This window comes from Zonotrichia albicollis, chromosome 3 (assembly GCF_047830755.1).
Source record: "Zonotrichia albicollis isolate bZonAlb1 chromosome 3, bZonAlb1.hap1, whole genome shotgun sequence".
In the NCBI taxonomy this organism is placed as follows: Eukaryota; Metazoa; Chordata; class Aves; order Passeriformes; family Passerellidae; genus Zonotrichia; species Zonotrichia albicollis.
In genome coordinates this window covers 47,420,849-47,433,446 of record NC_133821.1, presented here as the reverse complement: position 1 = coordinate 47,433,446, position 12,598 = coordinate 47,420,849, and the positions used below count along the sequence as shown (strand labels likewise).

Sequence of the window (12,598 nt, the reverse complement as noted above, 5' to 3'; positions counted from 1 at the left end):
TAAAGAGGTAAATTTCAGCCTCGAGTTATACCACTTACCAGTCCTAGGTCTCTTTTCCAAGAGATGAGAGAAATTGATTGCATGGAGCAAGCAGAACATTAAACGCGACTGTGCCCAACCCATTCAGAAGTAAATGCTGATGACCTAAGACTGCTTAGTTCAAGATTGCTTAGCTGAGGGCTCAGACACTTTTCTTTGAAGAACTCTGACTTCACTACAGCTGGATTCCAGATATCACTATGACTGCTATAGCAGTCCTTGGGGAACCTAATCCCACAGGAGAGTTCAGCTGAGTGTACTTCCAAAGATAGGCAGGCAGTCAAGCGCTTCAGCTGCAATTTCAAATATGAATTACACAAAATATTAGCACCCAGATGGCCTGTCTTTCCCAGAGTGCAGTATTTGTCCTGAAACAGAACTTCAAGCTCTTCAAGAGACTCACACTTGAGTTCATATCAGTGCTTCAGGTTTGGGTCTGGATACTACTCCAGCTGTAAGCACAGCATTCAGGTGAACAAGCCTTTTTAAGCTTCCATTCAAATTATCCAGCTTCTTAGGTACTTAAGCATACCTGGACCCAAAAGGCTTTCAACTTAAGTAACAAAGGCCCAAAAGCCACATTTAGACACAGACATCATCTAAGGCACAGAGTTAAGGTTACAATCCTCATCTTGGCTGTAATAAAGCAGCAGTAACTTTACAGCCCACCACAAGCAATTTTCCACTGATGAAAGCTGCAATGCACACTCTGATAAAGAAGTCAGCATCTTTACACACAAACTTAATATTCCCAGCTAAATACTATGCCATTGTCCACTTTATCAACAGGACTCTTTCACAAGGTGGTCTGAATTTGGTCTTAGATACTGAGAATGAGACTCACTGCCGCCTGAAATTATGTACTCATCTCAAATGATGCCTTTTGCCTAAGGTTATTATTTAGGCTTCTTTCACAACAATAATACAAATATTAGACAATAGTATTACAAGTCTCAAGCTGGAAGAGCACTTCAAGAAAATAAATACCTTGTCAAGAAAAATTCTTGAGATAGAGTTTTCCCCTCCCAACATACACAATTCCCTCAAATGAGAAAAAAGTCTAAATTGCAAGAGTCAATGTTCATCATTTCTAGGAAGAACAGGGAATAAAAATTTAATTAATATTACCTTACTAAAGAATATCCACTTGACATTTCATTTCCTGAAGGGAAACAAAATGCACTAGGGAAGTCAACAAACTGTAAACAGTGACAAAGGACGGGACATCATGGAATTAAGTAATAAATGAATACAGCCGCCTCTGCATGCTGAATCACCATTAAAAATCTTCTCCCTCAGCAGTACATGAAGCCAAGATCTTTTTTCCCCTCTAATTTCCTGAACAGGGGAAAAAATGACAACAGACATAAGGATGTCACTGACTCTGAAATCGCAGCTTCACAGGGTATGAACATTTGTACAGTAATTTTTTTGTCAACATTTGTTCATTCCTTCTAGCATAGGCAATGGACTGACAGAAAAGCACTTTCACATCTCCTATGAAGAAAACCAGACTCAGCTACTTGAAGCAATCAGAATCAATTCTTGATATCAAAGACTTGTATTACAGTAACTCGGGAGTTAGCCAGGAGCCAAGCTAAGGGACTTGTAATGTTTAATTGTGTGGGTTCAATAGGTCTCTATATCCACCTAAACTAACATTTTCTAAACATCATAAAGACTTTCCCCTACAGAATTTTCTGGAAAGCCTCCTCTTATCTCCTTGAGAAATTTTTGCTTTTGGAGCCAATACTCTTTGATCTCAGAAGTTGAGATGCATTTGTCTCAGTCTGTGTTTTCCCCCAGCAATTACATGCTTTGAACTGATTTTAATTCTGTTTGCCAGATCACCATGTTTTTCCAACATTCTTCTTCATTCTGCTGTATATCAATCTCTGTGTTTTAAACCATGGAGCTGGGAATTCATTTTTGGGTGAATACAACATTTAAAATAGTTTCTATAAAAGCACCAGCAGCCTTTGCCTGTCAGGCAGACATTTATTTCCTAGTGAGCTCAGGGCCATAAAATCTTTTGAGAGTCCAGAGAGAAAAATACAGTACGTTTGGGGGTGGGTGCTGATTTTCTGGCCTCCTCACTTGTGAGCCTTTATAGACACACAAACAATCATGAAGACAGCTTAGCAAGAGAATTGTTAGAATGCCTACAGCAACAGTATACTGAGTGAAATAGCTTGTATTCATACAGAGCTATTCTGTCTCCAAGGTTTTCAAAGAACTCCATGGTCTTTTATAATTGCTAAATAAACTGCATTCATTTGTTAGTTATTTTTTCAGAATTTTTTGAAGCAAAAGCAATGTAAATGTGCTGCTTGGTTTGCTAGAGTTAGCTGAATTAATGTGAATCTACATAACTCAATTTATACCTAGAATTTAGCCTATTGTTTCCAAGTCTTGCTGTAATCAAAAGTAAACTTTAGCTGGCTTTTACGAATCACCACACTGTTCAACAGCAGGAAGAATAATGCTCTGAAATGGCAATGAGGAAAAGTATGCTTTACACTAAAATTTTTCTTTGAAAAGCCTCAGCACTCTTTGACCCTGATGCTGACAGGAACAAAATTTTATCTTAAAGTTTTTAGCTTGTCTCTTAAAAATCCCTTCTGCTCTGGAATGACAGCACCAACTTTGAACATACATGCCTTTGAGAAAATGAAACAAAGTCCCCAACATTTATACACTTACCCATTCCCTTGCAACTGAATATGTAAAATTTTTTAGGAGCAATACATGAACGTCAGTTGCCATGAGTGACTGAAGCAAATTTGACTCTACATTCCCTCCAAACAGACTATGTTGTAATCACTCAGTTATTCCTTAATATTAGTCTTCTAAGTGTTCATTCTGGTTTCACTCACCTCATTCTGCTGGATGTACCTTGTTCAGAGTGTAGCCTTGAGATCCTCCCTCATCTCCAAATTTCCCAAAACTTCTAGTTGGGAACATTACCACTGTTTAACTCTAATATCCATAAATACATTGATAGGCACAAGTTACAAAGATCACAATGCAATGATCTAGTTAAGACAAGGCAGAGAGAGAACTGCTTTGCTGTTCATGAAGAGCAGCTCCACAAAGCAGTAACAAGAATGGTGGAAAGAGTATCTGACCCAGTGAAGATCAGAGGGAGTTTTTCCTCCCAAGTCTGAACTTGGGTAGAATGTCAAATCATACAGATGTATTTATATGCAACACATATCACAGCTCTGTGTGCACTTTTTGAAGCAGTAAAATATTTGTGCCTTTTGCAGCTGTTTACCCATACTTCCTGGCAGGGAAATACAATTACTATGAAGTAAGTGTCACTTAATGAAGCCAGAATGGTGCAGTTCCACAAAAAAAAGTTTTAATTGGAATTTCAAAGTGACACCTGGGATTTGCTCAAATCAATCTCTGAAGTCATCAGTGAAGGCAGCACATGTAATTACATATAAACTTACAGAGGAGCTTCACTAAGTTACCAATGTATTGTGCTGCCAACAGAGGAAAGCTCTTGTTATGCCAAATTTGGAACAGGGTATTCTGTTCAGCCCATCACAACTATAAGTGCTGGGACATTTTCTTCACATTAAGCTGATTTCATGTGCATAAACTTATGTAAAATATGATGTAATATAATGTAGCCACAGTTAGAGGAATTACACAACTTTCATATTGTTTCAGCTTCATCCTTACACAAGAATTTAAGAGTTGTCCACAGAACCATGAGCAGATCCTAAGAGTCCAAAAGCCATACAGGCATATTTGTCCAAATTCCAGCCACAACACATACAACTAAGACACAGTAGGGTGCTGCAAGCCCAAGTTCACTAAACCTTATGTAACCTTTACTACTTAAATTCAAGACATGTTTTCATTTACTACCTAAAGTAGAGACAAGCTCTCTTTAATGAATTTTATAAATAATTTTGCTGAAGACTAAAACAACCCAATCTACCTAGAAGAAAGCAGTTTTCCATAGTACTTAATTTTAGCATCTTAGCATGTAACTTCAATTGCAAAATACACATACTTCTCACATTGTCTTCCTGAATAGATTAGTCTTGTTTTCTTTCTTATCCTCTTTTCCTCCTTGGGATAACTTCATTATACAAACACATGCCTGATTTACTTCACACAATACAATTCCAGTTGTAGGTAAAGTACTCTTGAGTTTTTCTTCTGTTCTCAGTGCATTCTGTGGCTGCCTCAGTCACTAATTAATACATTTTCTCAATGTGCCTCTAAAACAGGGAAGCAGTGGCATCTTCATTGTGCTTATGAGGAACTGTACCCTGGTGAGAGGGTGCACAAAATTGTCTTCCACATGCAGGCAACAACAAACAATTTATTTCAGAAGCAGAAATTTCACTGTTTTCAGCTCAATGGGCAAAATGCACAGTGCCACTAAACATTAGCCCACAGACATCTCAGGCTGGAAAATGAAGTGTGTATTTCAATGCATTTTCTGAAGAACCATATAGCAACCAGAAGTGGATAGAGTGAAACTGAAAACTTCCTAGCCTCTTCCTGCTGCAATAAGCAGTTCTTACAATAGCTAAGTTGAAAGGAATTCCAAAAAGACTACATTTAGAATTTGTTCACTATCATATACATTTTAGGCCAATAGAAATCACACAACATTCCTTTAACAAATTTTCTTCATTACTGCATTTATAAATCCAGGGATACAAGCACTGATATTTAGAGGATTCATGCTCAGATGAGTAGTGGTTACTATTTAACAGTGCCATTAAGGAACTAGTGGGAACTGTCTAAGATAGATGTACCTGAATTACTAAAAAAAAAACCAAAACAAAAAACCAAAACTTCCTACTGTTTCATGGACTACCAGGTTGAAAATAGAATTCTATGGCTGAAATTTCTATACTGCTTCCATTGCTACTACTAGAGAATTTTTCACTCTGAGGTTCCAAATATTTAGGCAGATTACAGAAGTGTGACAGTACTTTTAAACAAATAATACATCCCTTGAGAATTACTCAGAGTTTGTATCCCACAGGAGAGAAGTTCAAAATGCTTGACAGTAGAAATGCTACCTGCTACTAGTTCATCCCAAGTTCATCCCAGTACCTCCAAAAACCAGAAAGCCCAGATATGGCAGGCCAAGTTCTAGGTCTCCTGTTCAGGCTAGCAGTACATCTGAAACCATGTAGCTTCCAACACCATAGTGCTCAAACTGCACTCTGTACTAGCAGATACCTGAACTGCTTCATCAGAAGGTGCTGTCCCCATCTCCCACCTCACAGATCTAGAAAACAGGTAAAACAGGTAATGAGACTGGTTTTTAGGCTGACAGAGAGCTCAGAATCACAAATTTTGACACCATCCAAATAGCTTGCATTTTACCTCTGAGTCAACACTTAAGTCATGGCTGACCTTATCAGGCCATAGAAACTCTTTTCACTACTTGTCCTCTGGCTGTTTTAGGACTCACAAGCTTTTCAATAAGGGTAGAATGTTTTACTAAGGCACTGCTCAATAAGGGGCTTACAATTTGATAAAAACCAGTCCAGTCTTCAGCTCCTGGTTTTCCTTCTCCTAGTCATGTCCCTTAGAGCACTGTAAGTAACAGTGGGACTCAAATAAGCTAGAAAAAGCTAGAAGCACTGGTTCCCTTGCCTTACAGCTATAGAGTCTTCTCCTTATACTACCATAGAAGGAAAAAAACCAACTCACAGAATGCATCCATTTAGCAGCAGTTTGATACTTGTGAGTACCACTGAGTGCATTGAAGGTAAAATGACTTAAACAGCCTGAAAAATGGAGTCAAAAGGAAAGATGGGGGTTTTTTTTGGTCAGAATCCAACCTGGAACAGTCACACCAAATACTGGAGAACTATAAAACCTGGAATTTGTAAACTCTTTGACTAGTAAGAGTCATGACAGATGGTCACAATCCAATCCCGGTGGCCATTAATATTTTATTTGAAAGAAAACAACTGCTGACTGGAAAAAAAGCAGTATCATATTTACAAAAGAGACTACTGCTCGATGTTGACAGTGTGACTAAAAAAATACAAATTTTTCTGAAACTTCTAAGAAAGGGAGATAGTGCTTTGCAAGAAGTATACTTCACCACTCTGAAAATGTTAACTGAAAGACGTCCAGCTGCCCACTGCTCTTCCTATTAGAGCCAATAGTCTCATTTACCATCAACAAACCTACACTTGAAGAAAAGGAAGCAGGGACTTGCACTGAAGTGTAAATGGACACACCATAAAGATGAGCAATGCAGAAATGCAAATATACACAAAGGAATTCTAGGTAAAGATTTAGAAGGCAAGTCTCTTCCCTAAAACCTCAGCAGAGCATAATTCTTTGTGCTACAGCAAAGGAAGTCTGTCAGGAGACTGCAAGTACCTAAAGGTCTCAATGTTAATCAGTCCATTATTCAGCTGCAGGAACTTTTCTCCAAATCAAGCCAGCAGACGTTCTGTAATACCTAACCCATAATTCATCAAGCTCTTAATCTTCTAAGCCAAAACTTGTCCTCAAGCTCTGCACACAATGGGGCATGAGCCAAGGCCACAAGCTGGGCACCTACACAATCTTTTTATTATAAATATGAAGCAGAAACTCTCAGGCAGTTCCATACTGTGCAGAAGTTCATAAACATGTAATAAATTAAATATAGAGAAAAATAGTCACCAATGAGACCACAGTGCTGAACTCCAGCTTTCCAAAAAGGTATCCATCATACTGACACTGACTACACTCATAGATGTGCCTATTCTAGCAAAGCATTCACAAAGCACCCTTTTCTGAAGAAAAAACTATTATCAAGAAACAACATGATAAATTTCCGACAGCAAAACAGATTCAATTGTTTTTCTCATCCAGGAAATGTTTTGTTGCTGCACAAAATGCAGAATATTGGAGCATTTGCTAACCTAAGAAATCTCATGTAGAGTTGTTTTAACCTTTCTCTGTCTTCAAGTGTTACTGCAGAAAATGTCAATATCTTTAAAAAAGCAGGGAGTGGGGGCTTTGTGGGGGGAGAGAAGGGAATATGCTTTTTGTACTCACATCGCAAAGGGGATGCAGGTTGATCCTGGCCCAACCTCAGTGGTAATGAGCCCTCAGTGGACTGCTCTCCTGAAATCACTTTTTTTACTGGATAGTATTTGGGCTTAATCACATATTCCTGTGTTTGGCCATGATGAAGATTCATCATTAATGTCTGAGATGAAAGGGGTATCATCCTGTTTTGGAAAGAGATAGAAAAGACAAAACAATGTAAGAATTAATAAATTAGACTTAGAAACTACTTGTAAAAAAATTGAAGACACATTCAACTATAGTCCAAATTCTCAAAATACAGTTTGGGAAATCTACTACCTTAGAAGTAAGCACCTGATTTTCCAAGCATCTAGCACCATCATTGTCTTGTCAGCTCAAACTCCTAAGAAAGACAGACTACAGGGATTATATAACTTTCTTTTTGACATGGCAAGAGAAATATCATGGACAGTTCAGAAAACAGGAAGGAACAAGGGAAAAGTCCTGATCAAAATGAGTTACAGCTCAAATTTGTTAACACAGAGCTTTCCAGACAGGTCAGAGAAGCAATAATGCATTCAAACCTTATTCCATTTTTCACAATTCTCATTCGATAGAAGGTATATTAAGTAGAACCTAAACCCATCTGACTTTCCCCTTCTGTTCCCAGAAATCATTACCTTTTTCACCATATCCCTCTAGCAAAAGAGCAAAGCACTGCTCCTCTTCCCCTTTTTCAGATATTTCTCACCTAATCACAAGGTTTGTGTCCCAGAGTCACATTACTTTGCCCATCCACTTTCTCTTTGCCTGCACTATTGAACATCTCTGACAAATGTCCCATAACCACAAATGTCCCATAACCACATGGCCTCCTTCAACAACAAAACCATTTTCCCTTCCTGTTAAACAAGAAGATTCCTTCAAGCTAAGGAATCTCTTACCACTAATCCTGACTCATATGTTTAGATTCCTCCCTATGACCTCAGCTTTTCACTGCACAAGGCCGTACCAACTTTCAACAACAATTCCCTCCTCTCCCTATCAAAAAGTCCTTGGTTATTTAGCAACCATCAGCAGTAGGAATAATTTCTTCACTAAAAAACTGGCCTTCACTCTTCCAGCAATTTATAAGGCAGCAGTTTGGGCAGCTCTTAGCTACATGCAATGAAACTGCAAGCTGCTTTGGGGCCCAAGGCTGAAGAACCGCATCACCAAGCAAGTAACAAACCTACTAATAACACACCTTCTGGAGTCATAGCTAGTGCAGATCAGACTGTAATTACACACACACCCTGGAGAGCAGAATTAATTACTAACTTATAACAGTGGCTATCAGGACTACATCATCCTTTGCTCAAATGTTGAAGGCATACAGAGTGGGATGCAGTAAGCCTCCTTTACTGCATTCTCAGCTGGGAGTATGTAACTAGTTTGGTCTTCAAAAATGGAAAAATGGGAAAAAAGTTATTGGATTTGAAACAATCATCCCTCAGAGCCACAGTTCTGTAGGGTAAATAACTGTCCTCTGAGAATAAGTCATGGACCCTATATTATAAAGGACAGCTGAGCAGCACTTCCCCACAGAGGTGAGAATGCAGAGTTTCAGCTAAGAACTTAGATGACTACTGCATTGTTTTCTGACATGTGGAGCCTGAGCCAGCCCCTATCTCCAAAGCAATGCCTAACTCCTTGGTCATGTTATTCAAGATGCTTAGTAACTGCTGTAGCCAATGGATTTGTGGTTAGAACAAACAATGGGGTTTTGTCCTACACAGATGCTCTTTTTCTCGAACTGATCCAAGTTAACAAGAGCATTCATTAATAGTGACATTCTAAGCGTCCTATGTAGAACAGAAACATAACTGCTCAGCTGTCTCCAAGTCAATATTTCTAATACAGTACTTACACAGTCTCATTACATTCAGTACAAGTCCTTTTGCCAGACTAAGAGAAAATATTGTATTTTCTATGTTGTCTTTAGGGTTCCTACCAGAAGATCAAAAGACAGTCTTCATTGGTATTGGAGGTCAGGCTTGGAATCCAACACATTCTGATAAGAAGTATGACCGAAAAACCCTCAGCCTGAGATAAAGCTGAAGTTGTTGCCTTCACTACTGCTTACATATGAATTTAATTTCTTTGAAGAATCACTGCAATCACTCCTGCACAACTTGTTTTTTCTAATGGACCCCATTTGATGCCTACACATAAGGAAATCCATTTCTGGTTTTGCACATAAAAGAGTGTCTATGCTGAATGTAGAAGCAGGACTTAACAGCAGAGGTCAAAATACTAGATACAGATGCTGCCATTTAAGTGGCTGAGTGTTTTCTGTTAAGGTTAAAATCAGTTGTAAAGCGTTACAGAATCCCAGAATGGTTAAGGTCGCAAGGGACCACTGGTGGGGTCAAACTCTGCTCAAGCAGGGTCTTCCTAATGATTTCTAATTAGCAGTCCCCTGATTACCTTTGCTGCCCTCTGCTCAAACCCACTCCCAGAGCTCCATGTCTCTCTTGTCCTGAGGAGCCAGGACTGGACTCAGCACTGCAGATGTGCCTCACCAGGGCTGGCAGAGGGGCAGGATCAGCTCCCTTGACCTGCTGGCACTGCTCTTCCTAATGCACCCCAAGATTCCAATGGCCTTCTTGGCCACAAGGGCTCACTGCTGGCTCATGGACAGCTTGTTGTCCACCAGGACACCCGGTTCCCTGTCTGCACAGCTGCTTCCCAGCAGGTCAGACCCCAGCCTGTACTGGTACAGGACTCTTCATTTGCCTTTGAACTTCAGACAGTTCTTCTCTGCCCATCCTCCAGCCTGTCAGGATCCTTCTGTACAGCACCCTGGGGTATAGGCCAGAGATATCTTCCCAGTTCTGTGTCATCAGTGAACTTGCTGAGGAGGCATCTACCCCTTCATCCAGGTCATCGATGAATGAGTGAACAATATGGGACCTGGTCAAATGTTCTGCCATTCAGACAGAATGAGAACCACCTCATTGTCCACTCCTCCAGCTGGCACCTCCCAGGTTTGCCTATGAGGATGTTGTGAGAGACAGTGTCGAAGAGCTTGGTGAAGTCCAGGTAGAAAATATTCATTCCTCTCCCCTCATCCATCCAGGCAGTTTTGTCACGGTAGAAGACAATTGGGTTGGTTGAGCATGATTTACCTTTAGTGAATCCATGCTAACTACTCCTTTCTGGTCTTCCACACAGTTAAAGATGGCCTCCAGAACAAAGCACTCCATTACATTTCCAGAGATTGAGGTGAGGCAGTAGTTACCTGGGGACTCCTCCTTGCCCTTTCTGAAGGCTGGGGTGACATTTGCTTTCCTCTAGTACTCAAACATCGCTTCTGACTGCCATGACCTTTCAAATATGACCGTGAGTGGCCTAGCTGTGATGTCTGCCATCTTTCTCAGCCCTCGTGGATGCATCCCATCGTGGCCCATGGACTTCTGGATGTCAAGTTGGCCTAGGTGATTTCTAACCCAATCCTCCTTGACAAAGTGGAAGTCTTCCTTCCACCATTCCTTTTCCCTGGTGTCCCAGGTCAGAGACTCATAAGGGCTGGTCTTGTCAGTGAAGAGCGACAGACAGAAGGCATTCAGTAATTCTGCCTTCTTTGTATTCTCTGTTACCAGACTTCCCACTTAATTTAAAAACAGGCCCACATTTTCCTTAATTTCCTATTTGTTATTGATGCATTTGCTTCCTGTACTTGATATCCTTGGCCAGGTTTTTAATGGGCCTCAGCCTTCCTTGCTGCATTTCTGCATACTCTGACAACATCTCTATTTATGTTTTAAATGTTCTGTCCCTGCTTCCTTCCTGTGTATCTCTCACTTGTGCTTGGGCATTGACAGGAATTCTGTCAATCATCCATGCAGGTCTCTTTCCCACTTTGCTCAATTTATCACTCATCAGGATGCACCATTTTTGAGCCCAAAAAAAAAATCCTTGAATACTGACCAGCTGTTGGAAGGTTTCAACTGTCTCAGATCCTTCTTCCCTGAAGGCAAATTCCAATGATATTTGTCAAAAAAAAGTCCCTGAATAGACTAAAGTTAACTCTCTGGAAGTCCAGGGTTGCAATCTTAATTGCTGCCCCTCTTCCTTCATGTAAGATACTGAGCTCCACAATGTCCTGGTCACTGTAGCCACGGCTGCCCCGATCCTCGCATGTTCAACAAGGCCTTCCTTGTTTGTCCATATTAGATCTTTTTATTTTATTTACCCTTCATCTTGCCACCCATCCAGCCTCACAGAAGCCCAACTGTTAGCCCACTAAGTCCATCATAACACTCATAATTATATAGAAAAAAGTTTTAAATCATTTTAAAAACCCAACAAAACACAATGCCACACCAAAACCATGAACACCCTATGATGGAAGGTAAAATCTTAGCCACTAGAATTTACAAAAGTTGCCTTTTCCATCCTTCCTAGGTATTATAAATTTCTTCCTTAATTTAGTTTGCATGTTAATAAATTACTGCTAAGACAGGTTTGTTTTCCAAGAGTGGCTTACTCAGTACAACACAGGAAAGCCGTAAACTTTATCAATCCAATTCTTGAAAAGGAAAAACCTCCACATGATGTGCAAGTTGTTAATTTGTTTCAATGCAGACTAAACCACCTAATGTAAATCACCAAGTTATCTGCTTACAATAATCACAGAAAACCCAAGTTAAGATTTGTCTAGACCGTTTTTCTTAAATACTTCTGCTCAGTTTGGATGAAGTTGGTATATAACTGACATTAGCTTAATAAACTTGACAAAAACTTTCCACTGCTGAAGTGTAGCCAGGAAGATAAACAAATGTCTAAATGCACCTTCAACAAACAAACAATATGAGAAATTTTGAAATGAGGTGCAACAATGTTTGTTGCACCTTCAACAAACAAACAATATGAGAAATACTAATAAGGTCACAAGAGCACTGCAGAGGAAGAAGAAACATTTTCAGCTATCATACAAAAGAAAGCTCTCCTGCTTGATAAACCAGAGAAAGAATGTGATGTATCAGAATAACTCTGGAAAGCAGAAATAAGATCGACAACATTTGGCATGAAAAGTATTGTCTAGACTAAACTAAGACAAATCTCACCCAGGTTGCTTTCTTTCTTTTATTTATTCTAAGCCTGATGCTCCCATGCCTGGCTCCTAGCTAGCAACATTTTCAGAAAATATGAATTGTTAACACAACTGCTTCATGCAAACATACAAATTAATTCCTTCTTCATTACCTCCTTCCAAAGTCACAACGAAAAATCAAAAGGAGAAGAAAACCAGTGTTTTCTAAAACTATGAGATAGTAAAGAAAATATGCAGGCGAGTTCAAAAGGCATGGAAATAGAACTAACCCCCTACCCCCACGTAAATTGTTAAAATTCAGTTGCTAGTTCAGCCTGACCTTTGCCAGCTGTTTCCTCCTTACACTGCTTCTCTGATATATATATATATATATATTTATTTTTTTTTTTTAAAGATACATGAAAAAGTTTCACTTCCCAGCTGATGATGAACAGATGGGAT

General features: G+C 39.5%; 1 protein-coding gene across 7 annotated transcripts in view; it reads right to left on the bottom strand.

The window, feature by feature from the left end:
• LTBP1 (latent transforming growth factor beta binding protein 1) overlaps nt 1-12,598 on the bottom strand; it is a 188,828-nt gene that overhangs the window by 132,561 nt on the left and 43,669 nt on the right. For all 7 annotated transcript variants that reach the window (XM_074537316.1, XM_074537319.1, XM_074537315.1 and 4 more), the window contains exon 4: nt 7,087-7,262. In XM_074537316.1, coding sequence (XP_074393417.1) covers nt 7,087-7,262 — 176 coding nt within the window. The remainder of the gene's footprint in view (nt 1-7,086; nt 7,263-12,598) is intronic.